General features: G+C 34.4%; 1 protein-coding gene across 4 annotated transcripts in view; it reads right to left on the bottom strand.

Moving 5' to 3' along the window:
• The window catches only part of PCDH11X (protocadherin 11 X-linked), a 777,685-nt gene that overhangs the window by 212,913 nt on the left and 549,848 nt on the right, over positions 1-14,924 (bottom strand). For all 4 annotated transcript variants that reach the window (XM_039475604.2, XM_074392172.1, XM_039475605.2 and 1 more), the window contains one exon: positions 9,249-9,447. In XM_039475604.2, coding sequence (XP_039331538.2) covers positions 9,249-9,447 — 199 coding nt within the window. The remainder of the gene's footprint in view (positions 1-9,248; positions 9,448-14,924) is intronic.

The following is a 14,924-nucleotide window of genomic DNA, read 5'->3' as shown; positions in this document are numbered from 1 at the left end:
TGTAGAGACGGGGTTTCTCCATGTTGGCCAGGCTGTTCTTGAACTCCTGAAATCAGGTGATCTGCCCGTCTCGGCCTCTCAAAGTGCTGGGATTCCAGGCATGAACCACTACACCTGGCTGCAAGCAGGGTAACTTTTATAGGACATTTATATAACTAGAAAAGTTATCCTGCTTTCATCTCAAGTTCTAATCATTGTCCAAAAAGGACTACTATAATAGGTTTTACCCAAAACATTTTGATATATGGCACACTAATCAATTCCCTATTAACTGAGACTTCATTCTTCCAGAAAGCATAGAGTCACACAGGAATTTCATATAGAGGGAGTGCTGAGTTTACAGCAGAATGCATGATGGATATATTCACATATTCTGTGTTTCTCCTGGAGATTCTGTTTACATATGTTTCATCATATTCAAAGGAAATTTACCTTCTAAAAATCAGTTTTTAAGTCCAAGTTGCTCTAGAAGTAATCATACACACACATAAACATAATTTAACTACATTAGATAAGCAAAGCGAAGAGTGGCAAATTTTCCTGATCATTATCATCCAGCATGTTTACAATTTTTCCTGCAAGACTTTCACTGGTTAGCACTCACAGTAATTTCAGAAATTAGCAGTCCATATTGCTCCAAATGCCCTTTCAGGGCATTTTTAAAATGAGAAACTTTTTAAAAAAATAAAGGGTCTCATCACATATATAAAAAGTTTTCAATTTGGATAGATTATGACATGCCCCTTGGGTGATGATAATGCTAAATTTTATACTACTTTTCTCCCATGAGTTGTTTCATTTAAATTTCAAAAGGAACTGCTTACCAACATCAGTGACTCTTATTTTAGAACAGGATAGATGATAAACATCAAATCTTAATTTAGAACATTAAGTTGTTGCTTAAAAGGGCCAAATCTCAGTTATCTCATTTGCATAATGAGGGAGCTGGACTAAATAAATAGCACTCAAGGCCCCTTAGAGCTCTGAAATTTAAAGACAATATCAAAGGTAACCACCTGCACATGTAAATTCTGGGATTTTAGTAGTTACAAAATTATGACCCTAGAAAGGGCACTAGAGATTCTTATAATCCCTTCACTATATAGGTTAAGAAAAAGGGACCTAGTTAATTTCAGTAAAAGGATTAGAGTCCTATGATATGTAAGGTGATTGCCTAAAATGAATTATCTACAATGGTCTGTGGTGAAAAGGTTTCACAAAGAGTGATTACAAAATGAATTACTGCAATAAAAATTCTTACTCAACATTCAAGTATTTTTAACATACAATTAAATAGATGCTCCAAAATAGTATTTTAAATTACCAACTTTTTCAGAGCCTTTGAGGTCTATACAAATTGCAAGAGGAGCATTTTCTAAGAAAAAAATAAACTTTTAATGGCTAATTTCATATACACTATTCAGAAAAAGGTTTTTTAGATAACATACAAACAGTTCCAATATAAGATTGATTTAAAAAAAAAAAAAAAAAAAAAAAGAAGTGCCAGATGAAAACCACGTACCTAGTGGAAGTGGGACAACAACTTCTAAGATTATTGATTAAGGCAGACAAAGAATTGGCTAAGCAAACATTGTCATCTCTATTCTAGCCTCTACTGAACATCTTCAACATTCAATAATGTAAATTTAAAAATAGCAGAAATCTTGGTAAGACAGATGGTCTATAGTTATTCATTTTTTAGTGAATTCTTTGATATATTCACTAGTTGCTGAATGTTCTGTTGATGTAAGCAATTATGAAAGATGCAAGTTACTGTACAATTTTAAGTGTCATGGAGATTAAAAATATGTTGCTATAGTACTCCTCATTCATTAAAATTTATAAATCATTTCAAAGTAAGAAGTTGGTGTGTGGCTAACACTACTGAAATTCCAAGTCACCCAAATGCTACATCTTGAATGACTGATTATATTGACTTTCAAAGAACTACAAAAAATAACAAATGGCAAATAGTCTATCTTATAGGCAAAGAAAAGTGAGAAGCAAGAGTAAGACGTTTTTTAAAAAAAGCAGAAGGAAAAAAGGTTGTCATAAAATGAATTGCTTCATGGCTCATGAATTATAGAAACACAAACATCAAATGACCTTTATTATATGATGTAGGTAGTTTAATAAAAATTTAGAAGCAAGGGGTTTATTGTGAAGAGAAGGCCACCTATTCTCTGTCACTTTAGGTGATTATTCAAGCTTATTGACGTTCCCGACCTTATGGCATTGGCTTTCAAATGGAGGCTTGTGCCAATCTCCTAGTGCTTGTCATTTTCAAACAGAAAAGACAAGAGATTGCTTTACTTATAGTGGACTGCTTTTGAGCAATAAACCTCTATCTAATCCGTATTAGATTTAAGATATTAAAAATACACTCATTTTAGAGACTGTCACCCAAATAAAATCCTGTAAATGTCTTCAGGTCTCCAACTTTAAAGATATACTTCTCATTTTGATTCATGACCTCTATGACTTTTTAAAGGTTATCTCTAGCATAAAGGATTTGTTGGCCAGGCGAGGTGGCTCACGCCTGTAATCCCAGCACTTTGGGAGGCTGAGGCAGACAGATCACTTGAGGCCAAGAGTTCGAGACCAGCCTGCCCAGTATGGTGAAACCCCATCTCTATCAAAAGTACAAAAATTTGCCAGGTGTGGTGGCGGGCACCTGTAGTACCAGCTATTCAGGAGGCTGAGACAGGAGAATTGCTTGAACCCGGGAGGAGGAGGTTGCAATGAGCTGAGATCATGCCACTGCATTCCAGCCTGGGCAAAAAAACCTTCGTTGCCTTCATAAAGCCTACGTGCTACAACTTAGCAGTCATTTTTCAATTGGTCTACATTGTGATTGCATCTCTTATATAGGGAAGTTGAATATGATAGGATGGTATCATCAGGTATCATTACCTATTTTCTTATGATGTATAAACTTTCATAAGCTTCAATAGAGAAAGATTTACTTTTCAAAAGCATGTCAGTTTAAATGGTAAAATTAATATACATCATAGAGCATCTGTTACTAGATCACTGTTTATTCCTGCCTAAGCACATTTATTATACAAACTACTATCACAGTCAGTATGCCTTATTGTCTCTAAAATAAGGGCAGATGACAGAGAACTCTTGCGTGAAACCATTCTTTATAATCTATTTATACATAGACACTTTTGTAACACTATTTACATAACACTGAGGGACTAAAATAAACTGGTAAACATAGAAAGTACCAATTATTACAATAATATTTCATTTGAAAAAGAATAAAAGTGACTTTAATATTATCATTACCTTAAAAATATTAATAGATGCAAATGAAATGTTTAAAATTTCAACAGCAGCATAAAGCTATATATTATTTTCTGTTGTCAAGACGAGGAAATAGAGCAGGGATTTGTCCTGTATTTCCAGAACCCAGGGCCACAGAGTCCAACCTCTTTTTCCAAATAGACCATAACTGATACCATTGATAATAATATCACTCCATGGAAACACTGATTGATTAATTTTTCAAAACACATGACATTAAGCTTGCTGAACTGATTTAAATTATTTTACTCCCCTCTCTCTACCATGGACTGACACTATTATATAGGCTAAGAATGAACACAGTTTTAAGAAATAATCTAAAAATTACATATCCCACAGAGACAGAATTGGCCTTACTACATAATTAACCTCCGAAGGGAGCATAACTTCGTTTTCTTAAGGGGAATGTATTTCCTATTTGTTTCATGTGAAACTATTAACAAAATGATGGCATTCACTTTTGATTGTGATACATGAATTGATATGTGACTTTCCTCAAAAATGCATTTTAAAGAAATATTAGAGAGCCTATGGAGTCAAACTTTCCTGGGCATATAGCAGCAAAAGCAAAAAAGAAAAAAACACTTAATTAACAGTTATATGGATAACATTAGGTAAACTGTGGATTCAGATGATTTTCTGTCACATCAGAAGAGTTACTGGCCTCTTAAGTATACTAACCAATACTACTCCTTTTTTCTATAACTGAGTCATATTTTCTCCTTGAATTTTTTAGATAAATAATTAGATCACTGCTTTCCCCAAGGTACTAGTATATCAATATTTTCCAGGAAAAAAATATTTGCATGGCTTTATTTCGCTTTTAGACAACTCATACCTAATACTTTAAATTATGAAATGCTGAGTTTTAATGACCCATTACTAGGTGATTCTTTTAAAGTTTCACAGTTTTGGGTTTTGATTTTTTAATTTCAGTTTCCTAACTTTAGAATTAGATATTTAAATAATGAAATGTTCGAACACTTACTAGTAATTACCCTAGTGTTATTCATGTCAATACTCTTAGCAGATCAAGAGAAAATTTGGCATTTCTCTGTGTAGAAATTCATTTTAGTCAATCAAATTGGTCTCCCACTTTTTATACCAATTGATTATATTACTAGTAGAAGATCAATCAAAGTGCCTTGCCAGGGAAAGATTAATTACTTCCTTGTGAATTAATCAGTAGTGTACTTGAGTGCTAAACAAACCTGATATGCTGAAATAAAAATGAACGTCAAACAGATGTGCTAACCTGAGATAAACTCTAGCAGACATTATTTTCAGTTAATAACCACGTATATTTATCTTTATTTTAATTATAGAAACTTTTTAGCCCTAAATGTTCTAGAAACTCTATATTTTCTTCTTTCATATCACAGAAATGACTATGGTGTACACAAATAAGAAAAGCATTAACTTTTTTTGGAAAGTTGAAGAAATTTCACTCAAGTATTTCATTACTTTAAGATCAAATGTTATACACTAGATTGGCCGTAACATTTTCAGAGAGTGACTTCATGTGTGAAATGACCACATACAATGAAGAGGTTTTAAAAATTTCAGATGACATAACTTGTTCAGTTGAAGAAAATTAAAATACTGATATAAACTAATTCATTCTCCCCTTCATTTTAGGGGGATTTTCTCTGCAATTAAACTGATATATGGCTAGTAAAGTGAAGACTGATTTGAGTCTCTTCAGCAACATTCTCTTTCACCATTTCTCTTCCAAGCTATTTTATCTCTTCAAATGAAGCTGGAAAATTATAATATACCAGTGGATCAGTAGAAACTTAAAAATATTAATAATTATCCTTTTGGATCCAACTTACTTATAGTGAAAGAGTAACAATGCATTCTTTATTTGAAGACAAGCACAAAAACCCTGGCTTCATAAACATAGACTATTAAAAAATCTCAGAAGTTTAATGTGGCAGACATTTGCTAATATTTCTATATGTCTCCGAACTCTGATTTATAAAAACAGAATAGAGTTTCAGAAAATAAATTGGAAAGCACTTTAAAATCATATCCTCATAAATCATATTTTACCTGAGGTTACTTAAAATTAAGCCGATAGAAACATAGGGCAATATGTAATGGGTTTACAGTAGCCCCTAAGAGGATCTCACTGTTCTAAAATCTCTTAGTTAACACTATATCTGGATATGTAAAATCCTCAAAAGTAGATTTACAACTTGTTCTTTAACAGGGACACATGTGTCTCCATGAATATGCATACAGAAAATTCTTTGAAAATGCAGGCATTATCTGTTCCAATATTGACAATAACCCAGCAGCAACCAATAATGCTGTTTTTTAATTGGGTTTCTGTTTTATGTTTTTTGTTTTGTTTTGTTTTTGTTGTTGTTTGTTTGCTTGTTTTTAACAAATTAGCTACCTTTATTTCTTTTTTTTTTAAATATATATATATTTTTTCCTTTTTTGAGACAAGGTTTCACCATGTTGGTCAGACTTGTCTTGAACTCCTGATCTCAGGTAATCCACCCGCCACAGCCTCCCAAAGTGCTCGGATTACAGGCGTGAGCCACTGCGCCCAGTCAATTAGCTACCTTTAAAGAGCAGGGTTCATGCTAAATAATTTGATGAGGCTGTGGTAGGAGAAAAGGTCTGGAATATAGGCTGTCATCCAAGGAAGACAGAGCTGTATGAACATGACCCTATGGTGAAATAGAATGTTGCTGAAGAGAGTCAAATCAGTCTTCACTTTACTAGCCATATATCAGCTGCATTAAGTGACCCTTAGTCCAGTGGCCACAGTAAAGAGATTGTAATTATAAAATTTAAAAATTACAGAGTCTTGGGATGAAATGAGACAGGATATTTTATTAAATTTGTCTCCTGAAAAAGTAATGATTGGCTTGAGTTTGTTTTCTTTATTTTAAAAAGTAAAGTTAATAGTCTTGGCAAAAGACTTAAGAGAATGAAACTGAGTAATTTCTTCATCTAAACAGCAGATTTTTATCACCCAGGGAACTATATTTTTAAAGCAGTATTAATAAATCCCTCTAGCAAATTTTACAGAAAACCCTTATTCACAAATGTCATATTTATCTCTGTTTTGTAAATTTACAAAGGATTTGCAGAACTATGTGCTATTTTTGGCAATTCACTAGCAAGAAAGAAAGCAGATTGAAGATGTAATACATTTCAAAATATGAAATGGGAACTGCATAAATTAATTCCATTGCTTAAAGACAGCATTTATTTCCTCTAACACTTTACATTCCTATCTGTGGTGCTATGAACTAACACTGAGCAGAGTATTGGCATCAGCTCCATATCACAAAGCTCATTATTGTGTAATATTTCAGAGCAATAGCCTTTCTTTTTGAAGAATCAAAGTATCTTATCATCAGTGTTAGCCTAAAGAGATTGCTGTGCCATGGCCTTCTAAACCAGTTTTTTTTTTCTTTTTAATTAAAACAACACACATACACACACACACACACACACACACACATACACACACACTCACTCACTCACTGTTAAGCATTTCACTGCTATGACACATTAAAACAATACAACTTCATTTCAAGTAAATTATTGTGTTTCTTGCACTTTTAGTAGGGCCTCAGACTGTCCCCAAACAGGACACCTAACGAAAATTTTCTTGGAACATGATTTAGGGGGAGGTTTCAAGTTTAGTAGGAGAACAGTTTGTTAGTATTATTCATAGCAAAAAACACCCTTTAAATATTCACTCAACAATCTGTTAGACTTGTAGAAAAATGGACATTCATTTTTTTTAATTATCTCTACTCTTTTCATACGTTTATTAAAATAATAAGCAGCAAAATATGTAATTTGCTTTACCATTATCATTGCCCATAGACATCTTCATTTTAAAATAAAATCAATTTAGCAAGTTTTAATGCAAAATTTGTGAGTCCTTTATTCTGTAATCATAGAAAAGATATTTAATGGTCAAGATAATAGTGTCAATATAATTAGAAGAAATAAATATTTAGCTTCTAATAGAAATAAGTTATTTTTTAATAAGCCCCTAAGTATGTCAGCTAATACACTGATGCTAGCACTTACATCCTAAACCATAAACAAGATCAGCTTCTGTTAAGAACTCTGTGTTTGAACACTTTTTAAAACAACTACTAATTTCTAGATATAATTGGGATTTATAAAGCTATATTTAATGTTAAATGTTTTATAATTTCTAACACATACCAATTCTTCTCCTCTTATTTTCAACAATATTCCATTTGAGTCCCATTCAGTTAGAATTTTGCTTCAGGGTTAGATGTGCACTGCGGATGCTTATGCTGAGCTTACTCTTTAATTGTTGCTATGCAATCCTCTGTGAAAGAGGATTAGTAACACCTGTCATGTGCAAATGAATCATCAACTCTTTGTAGTTTATAAAAATGATACTTATTTCATTTCTATATTCTTACCATTTAACAGGGCATGATAGACCTACAAATAAAATAATAATTTATAAAGTAAAAAAGATCAGTGGCACCTTTGCTTAATGTATATTTGTTACTTACTGGAGATTGGCTCTTAGTTCATTTCACAAGTAAATAAAATCACAACTATGTATTTCTACCAGGAGTCAGTATGTTGTGCATATATACAAAGTAAATAAAGATGGCTCAGTGACACAAAGTATAGGAAAATGTTTCATACTCAGAACAAATGTAAATTATTTATTCCAAGTATAAAATTGAAAATGGAGTTAGCAGATGTTTAGGACTGCCTGAACTTGCTGACTCAAAAATCTTTAATATTTTTGTATTGAAAATACATATAATATACAGCATCTACATTTGTACAGAGAAAAAGTTGATGTTATGTTGTCATTGGTTCCATATGTTTAGCCTTAGATTATATCATAATGTTTAACCAATCCATTTCCCTTATTTTTTGAAGTTTCAAAAATAGAGGAATAAAATACCAAGATAGGGAAGCTATTTTGTTCTAAAGCCTAGATGCTTTATTTGAATTATACATCCCTGCAATTCATAATGCTCAAAATAACCTTTCAAAATGTCCAGTTTATATTACCGTATTTATGTTTATGTCAGGTATTTGGCCCGTTTTTTTTCGTATTGCTTTATGGCTATTACTTTTCTCTCACATGTATCATATGCTTTTTTGTACCTATGTTCTTTTATGTATATAACATATATGGTGCGAATTGTAGCTACTTTCAATTTCAAAAATATTCTGAGAAATGTATACCTTATCAAATTTTCTATTTCCTGAAATTGTAAATCAGCAGGGTTGGTCGCTACATGTTCAAGATAATACGTTTAATGAAGTTTTATTTAATATCAACTCTATAGTCCTTTTAAAGACTTCAACATCTTTGGAATTTGCAAAACACAGATTTCGTGCCTTCTGTCTGAAGACAAAATGTGACGTGAATACCTTTCTAAACAGTAACATGGCGCAGGCATGTGATTTCAGTATGTTATTGAAAACGTCAGACACACTCTCCTACATTGGAGTCAGGATCTCTTATTTCCTCAGGAAGAAAATAACTGTCAATGTTTTTTATCTCTACTAAAAATAAAAATAAAATCTGGATAATAATTTTTGTATATTAGAAAAAAATTATACCTCCATAAATAAATGAATAAAATAAAATAAATTGGCTGTTTATATACAAATAAATATACAGGTATACATAAATGGGAAATTCTATCTATGCCTTAACAAAGTCACTATAATAAATTTCATTCAAAGTAGTTATGATCATACATTTCAAATATTATCAACTGCTACATATATGCTGTCCATCTAATTCTGGATTTTTAGCTTTTAAAAACTGTGTCACTGTTTCCAATAACATAATGAATTAGCCCATGTTAGTTATTATGGCTATGACTGCTTGAATCGCAAACAAAGTAAACCCATTTATATTGAAGGACCAGAGAGGTATCACTTACTAGATTCAGGATCGGAGTTGCCATCCCCTTCAGTGCGATTGCTGGGCGTAGCATGATCAAAGTATTCCTCCTGAGGATAGCCAAGGGGCAGGGCATGGGATGTGCTCTGAAGGCTGCCTGCGTCATGGTCTCCAAGTCCACCATCACTACTGCTTTCCTGAGAGCCTTCTGGCAGGTGAAATGTGACACGCCGCTGGGACTGAAAGGGAGAATGAAAATTACAGGGTTTCAGATATGATCTGAATAATTGCTTAATGTCTGCAATTTACAAAATGAATTATTTCAGCTATCTGCTAAAGACACATTAACATTATCTTGAGTTGTGTACAATTTCAGGCTTCTGTGATAAGCAATTCTGTGTTCAAATCTTCTTCATCTGAAGGTAGTGTTGCTTCCCTTATATTTCAGAACAAGGCATAACCGATGCAGAATGAAAGCCAACTTGCTCTAAAGCAAGAGACAGCTGGCTTTACATCATATTTGAACAAACTGGAAATGCCAATCATCATTTTAACATGTATTTATTTAGCTATTATTTGACAATAACTTATTTTTGAATAATACGTGTGGATAAATATAACCATACTTTTTTGCTGTATCTGTAAGTTGCTAGTGGGTTGAAACTGTAAATAATAACAGATTTATTCAATCATGTAGGCTTAGAAAACTAAAAGTACATTATCTTTAGCAAAATCTTAGGAACAGAATTTTGAATTGGAATTCATTTAAGTTGATTTCACTAACGAAACAAAAATAATTACATAATATGGATAACAGTTGATGGTAATTATAAAATCAAACTATAGTTATCATCATAAATGGTATTCCTAGCAGAATATAAAAATATATATACATGTAAAAATATAAACATGAAGCACTTGGATTCCAAAAGAAGAAGTTTGTAACATCTTCACCAGATCTTGTAGCAGCATTTTTGCTTACAGCATTGCTATGCTATATGTAGTAGTCTCCAAAAATAGGCTCTCCAGTGGACATCACTATTCAGATTTTCATGTAGCCTGAGACCACATTAAATCTGAGCAGGCCATGTGAAATCAAACCTTGTAGCTTCTGCTTTGCAACCTTGGAAAACTCATCCTGGAAAATCAAGCTAGCTGCGTGGAAAGCCTGTATAAAAAGAGATTTGAATGCTGAGAGAGGCCCACCTGTTCCAGCCACTCAAGTTCAGGTGCCAGATATGTACATGAAGAATCCATTATGAACATTCCAGCTTCAAGTAATTTGAAACTTTCATGCTGCCAGTAGTTTAGTGCTTTGGTTGATCTATTGTTCTGTAGTGAGCCACCAGTAATCTTTGGAGACATAAAAACCAATAGTCCTTCTTAATTTTTAGGTCAGGAATTTAGGTAGTGTACAGCAAATATAGCTATTTCAGCTCCACAATGGCTGCTAGCTTAAGTAGGGGGTTCTCAAATGTCTGAAGATGATTAGGATGACTCCAATAAAGCCACCAGCTGGAATGTTCATAATGGGTTCTTCATGTACGTATCTGGCACCTGAACTTGAGTGGCTGGAACAGGTGGACCTCTCTCAGCATTGAAGTCTCTTTTTATACAGACTTTCCACGCAGCTAGCTTGAGCTTCCCCACAGTATGGCATGCTCCCAGTACTCAAACTACTTTCAATGCAGCTGCTATTTTCCATGGTGAGTTTTCCAAGGTTGCAAAGCAGAAGCTACAAGGTTTGATTACACATGGCTTGCTCAGATTTAATGTTTAGAGATTTACATACATGGAAGATTACAACAATTTAAGTCCTAGGCATTTTCACGACAGAATGCATACATTTTCACAAATTCAGGTCTAACAGCCATTTCTTCAGATGGAGCTATTAAAAGATTTCAATATCATACTTCAAACTTATTGAAAGATATATGAAAATATAATAGATGCATATAATATTTAAGTAGCTCACTTGAATCTTCTTTAATTTTTAGCCATTATTTTTTATATTAAAATCTCTATAAAATATGAGGAAATGACTAATGTATGTAATATGTAATACAATATATCTTATGGAATAGGTTTATGATCATAAAATTATTCCTAATGAGAAATAGTCTGCTGATTTTCTACATGTAAGTGCTGAAATAAAGAAAAGCTTGCTGGAATTAAGTAATATTGAGGAGTTCAGAAGGCAGGGGTTTTTGTTGTTGCTTGTTTTGTTTTTTGAGACAGGGTCTCTCTCTGTCATCCAGGATAGAATACAATGGCCCAAGCTCGGCTCACTGCAACCAATAACTCTTAGGCTCAAGTGACCCTCCCACCTCAGCCTCCCAAGTAACTGGAACCACAGGTGCATACCATCACGCTAAGCTAATTTTTTGTATTTTTAGTAGAGATGGGGTTTCACCATGTTGCCCAGGCTGGTCTCAAATTCTTGAGCTCAAGCAATCCACCTGACTAGGCCACCCAGAGTGCTGGGATTACAGGTGTGAGCCACCTCACTCAGTCTTGGTTTTAGTATTTTGGGGGGTGGGTGTTGGGTTGTGTGGAAACTGTGAAGAGTGAGATTGACTCTATTATCTGAGGAAACCGCATTGTACCTTCTAAGATTTAAAGCATTTATCAGGGAAATAATGTAACTGAAATATCTTTTTGTATGCTTTTGCCCAGTCAATATCCCTTTTTCTGTTTATCTCTGTATCTAGAACCCACAGTGAAAACAGCAAAATAAAAGCTTCAGGTCATCTTCTGATCATGTCTATACAGACATAATCTGAATGTTACCCTGTGTTACATGGTATTAAAATACATGGATTATCCAGCCTGTCAGTCAGCTATTATTTATTACTACTAAAGATACTTAGTAGGGAGCTACTGAAATAATCATCAATGCTGTATTCTTCAAAAGCAGAGTTTAATAAAAGTTTATAAAAAGTTTAGCTGCTTTAACTCTAAAGTCTCAGAGTACTAAATAAGCCCTTGTGAAACTGCCTTTGCAAAATTATGACTGAGACAGTGAAAGGTATCTAAGCTAACCCACTCCATCTTGCTTCTAACCTCCAAGCTGTCCTTGTCCATTCCTGGGCAAAGGCTGAGCTAACTTTGGGAGAAACTTAGTTTATAGTTTAAAACGAAGATGATAAAAGACCTTTCCCAAAGCAGAACTCCTTCTTGCCTGGGGACTAGATTGCCTTTGTAGGACTAACATTAGCCACAAGGTTAGAAACTATGGTTTAGGACTCATGCAGCTGGAGGATACAAGATTCTGACCCTCCCTAAACTGCTCCTAACATCAGTGCTTAAGATATTTTGCATGTCCTGCTGCACCACCCAGATCAATAAACTGGCTCATCTGATCTAGTGGCCCCCTAACCAGAAACTGACTCAGCCCAAGAAGACAGCTGTCAATCTCTACAATTTCATCCCCAACCAATCAGCACTCCTGGCTCACTGGCTTCCCCACACACACCGAGTTGCCCTTATAAACTCCTCACAAAATGCTCAGGGAGACTGGTTTGAATAATAATAAAACTCTGAACTCCCACACAACCAAATCTGTGTGAATTATTCTTTCTCTACTGCAATTCCCCTGTCTTGATAAATTGGCTCTGTCTAGGCAGTGGACAAGGTGAACCCATTGGGTGGTTAGACTTGCATTATTGCAAATAAACAAACTGAAACACTGTCAATAGCTTGACGGATTTCTGTAGAAGTTCATAATACATAAAAAATTTACAATATTTAAAGGAACTATAATCAGAGTGAACAGGCAACCTATGGAATGGAAGAAAATTGTTTCAATCTATCCATTTAACAAAGGGCTAGTATCGAGAAACTACCAACAACTTAAACAAATTTACAAGAAAAAAACCAACAACCCCATGAAAAAGTGGGCAAAGGATATGAACAGATACTTGTCAAAAGAAGACATTTATACAGCCAACAAACATGAAAAAAACCTCATCATCACTAGTCATTAGAGAAATGCAAATCAAAACCAAAATGAGATACCATCTCATGCCAGTTAGAATGGTGATCATTAAAAAGTCAGGAAACAACAGATGCTGGAGAGGATGTGGAGGAACAGAAACACTTTTACACTGTTGGTGGAAGTGTAAATTAGTTCAACCATTGTGGAAGACAGTGTGGCGATTCCTCAAGGACCTAGAAATAGAAATTCCATTTGACCCAGCAATCCCATTACTGGATATATACCCAAAGGATTATAAATCATTCTACTCTAAAGATACATGCACATGTTCACTGTGGCACTGTTCACAATGGCAAAGACTTGGAACCACGCCAAATGTCCATTAATGATAGACTGGATAAAGAAAATGTGGCAAATATATGCCATGGAATACTATGCAGCCATAAAAAAGGATGGGTTCACATCCTTTGCAGGGATATGGATAAAGCTGGACACCATTATTCTCAGCAAACTAACACAGGAACAGAAAACCAAACACATGTTCTCACTCATAAATGGGAGTTGAACAATAACACATGGACGCAGAAAGGGGAACATTACACACCAGGGCCTGTCAGGGGATTGGGGCTAGGGGAGGGAGAGCATTGGGAGAAATCCCTAATGTAGACGACAGGTTGATGGGTGCAGTAAAACACCATGGCATGTGTATACCTATGTAACAAACTTGCACATTCTGCACATGTATCTCAGAACTGGAAGTATAATTTTTTAAACATCACAACATTTATCTACAATTTTAAGAATGATTATCTAATCATCCTCTAAGATCCCTCTTATAACCATTGAATTGAAGGGTCAGCAAACTTTTTCTGTGAAGAATTAGATAGTAAATATTTTAGGCTTTGTGGGGCGTATAATAAAGTCTCTGTCTCAACTACTTAAACCTAATGTTGTAGTGTAAAAACAGCCATAGACAATATGAAACTGAACAGAACTGCCTGTGTTCCAATAAAACTGTACTTATGGATGTTAAAATTTAAATTTTTGATACTTTTATGTATTATTAAATATAATGCTTTGCTTGAACTTCTTCAATCATTTGGCTCTAAAGGCCATGGTTTGAAGACCTCTGATCTAGAAGGCTAATTTTGTCAATATGGTAAAGCTGGTTAAAGATAATTATTGTGCAGTATAAAAGGGCTACTACATTAATATTCATGTCATAATTTGTTCATGACAAACTTCTGTCTTTAGCCCTGCAGAGAAGCTGTGTCATAGAAATTAAAACAAATCTATCGACTGGAATAGTGACTTTATGGGATGGAAATACATCCTGGAGATTTCATGAATAAATATTTGGCCTGAATAGCTAGTTATTTTCTGCCAGTAGCAGAGAGAAATAGCACAGGATGCTTCTCCCTAAAATCTACACACCTCATTTTAGCTCAAATCAGTCAAAATTCCAGAACAGTCCTGACCCCCAGAAGAAGAAACTGGTAGCAACCCTTACTGTTCTGCAGCTGCTGCAGGTGATCCCCAGGCATGCAGGGCCTGGAGTGGACCTCAGAAGTCCTACAGCAGAGGGGCCAGACTGTTAGAAGGAAAACTAAGAAAGAGAAATAATTTCACCATTAACAAACTGGATGTTCACTCAGAGCCCCAATCTGAAAGTCAGCAACTACAAAGATGACAGGCGGATAAATCCACAAAGATGGGAAGAAACCAGCACAAAAATGCTGAAAACACTCGAAACCAGAATGCCTCTCCTCCTACAAGGGA

Source organism: Saimiri boliviensis, chromosome X, assembly GCF_048565385.1.
Source record: "Saimiri boliviensis isolate mSaiBol1 chromosome X, mSaiBol1.pri, whole genome shotgun sequence".
Classification (NCBI taxonomy): Eukaryota; Metazoa; Chordata; class Mammalia; order Primates; family Cebidae; genus Saimiri; species Saimiri boliviensis.
This window is presented reverse-complemented; position numbering and strand designations above follow the sequence as displayed.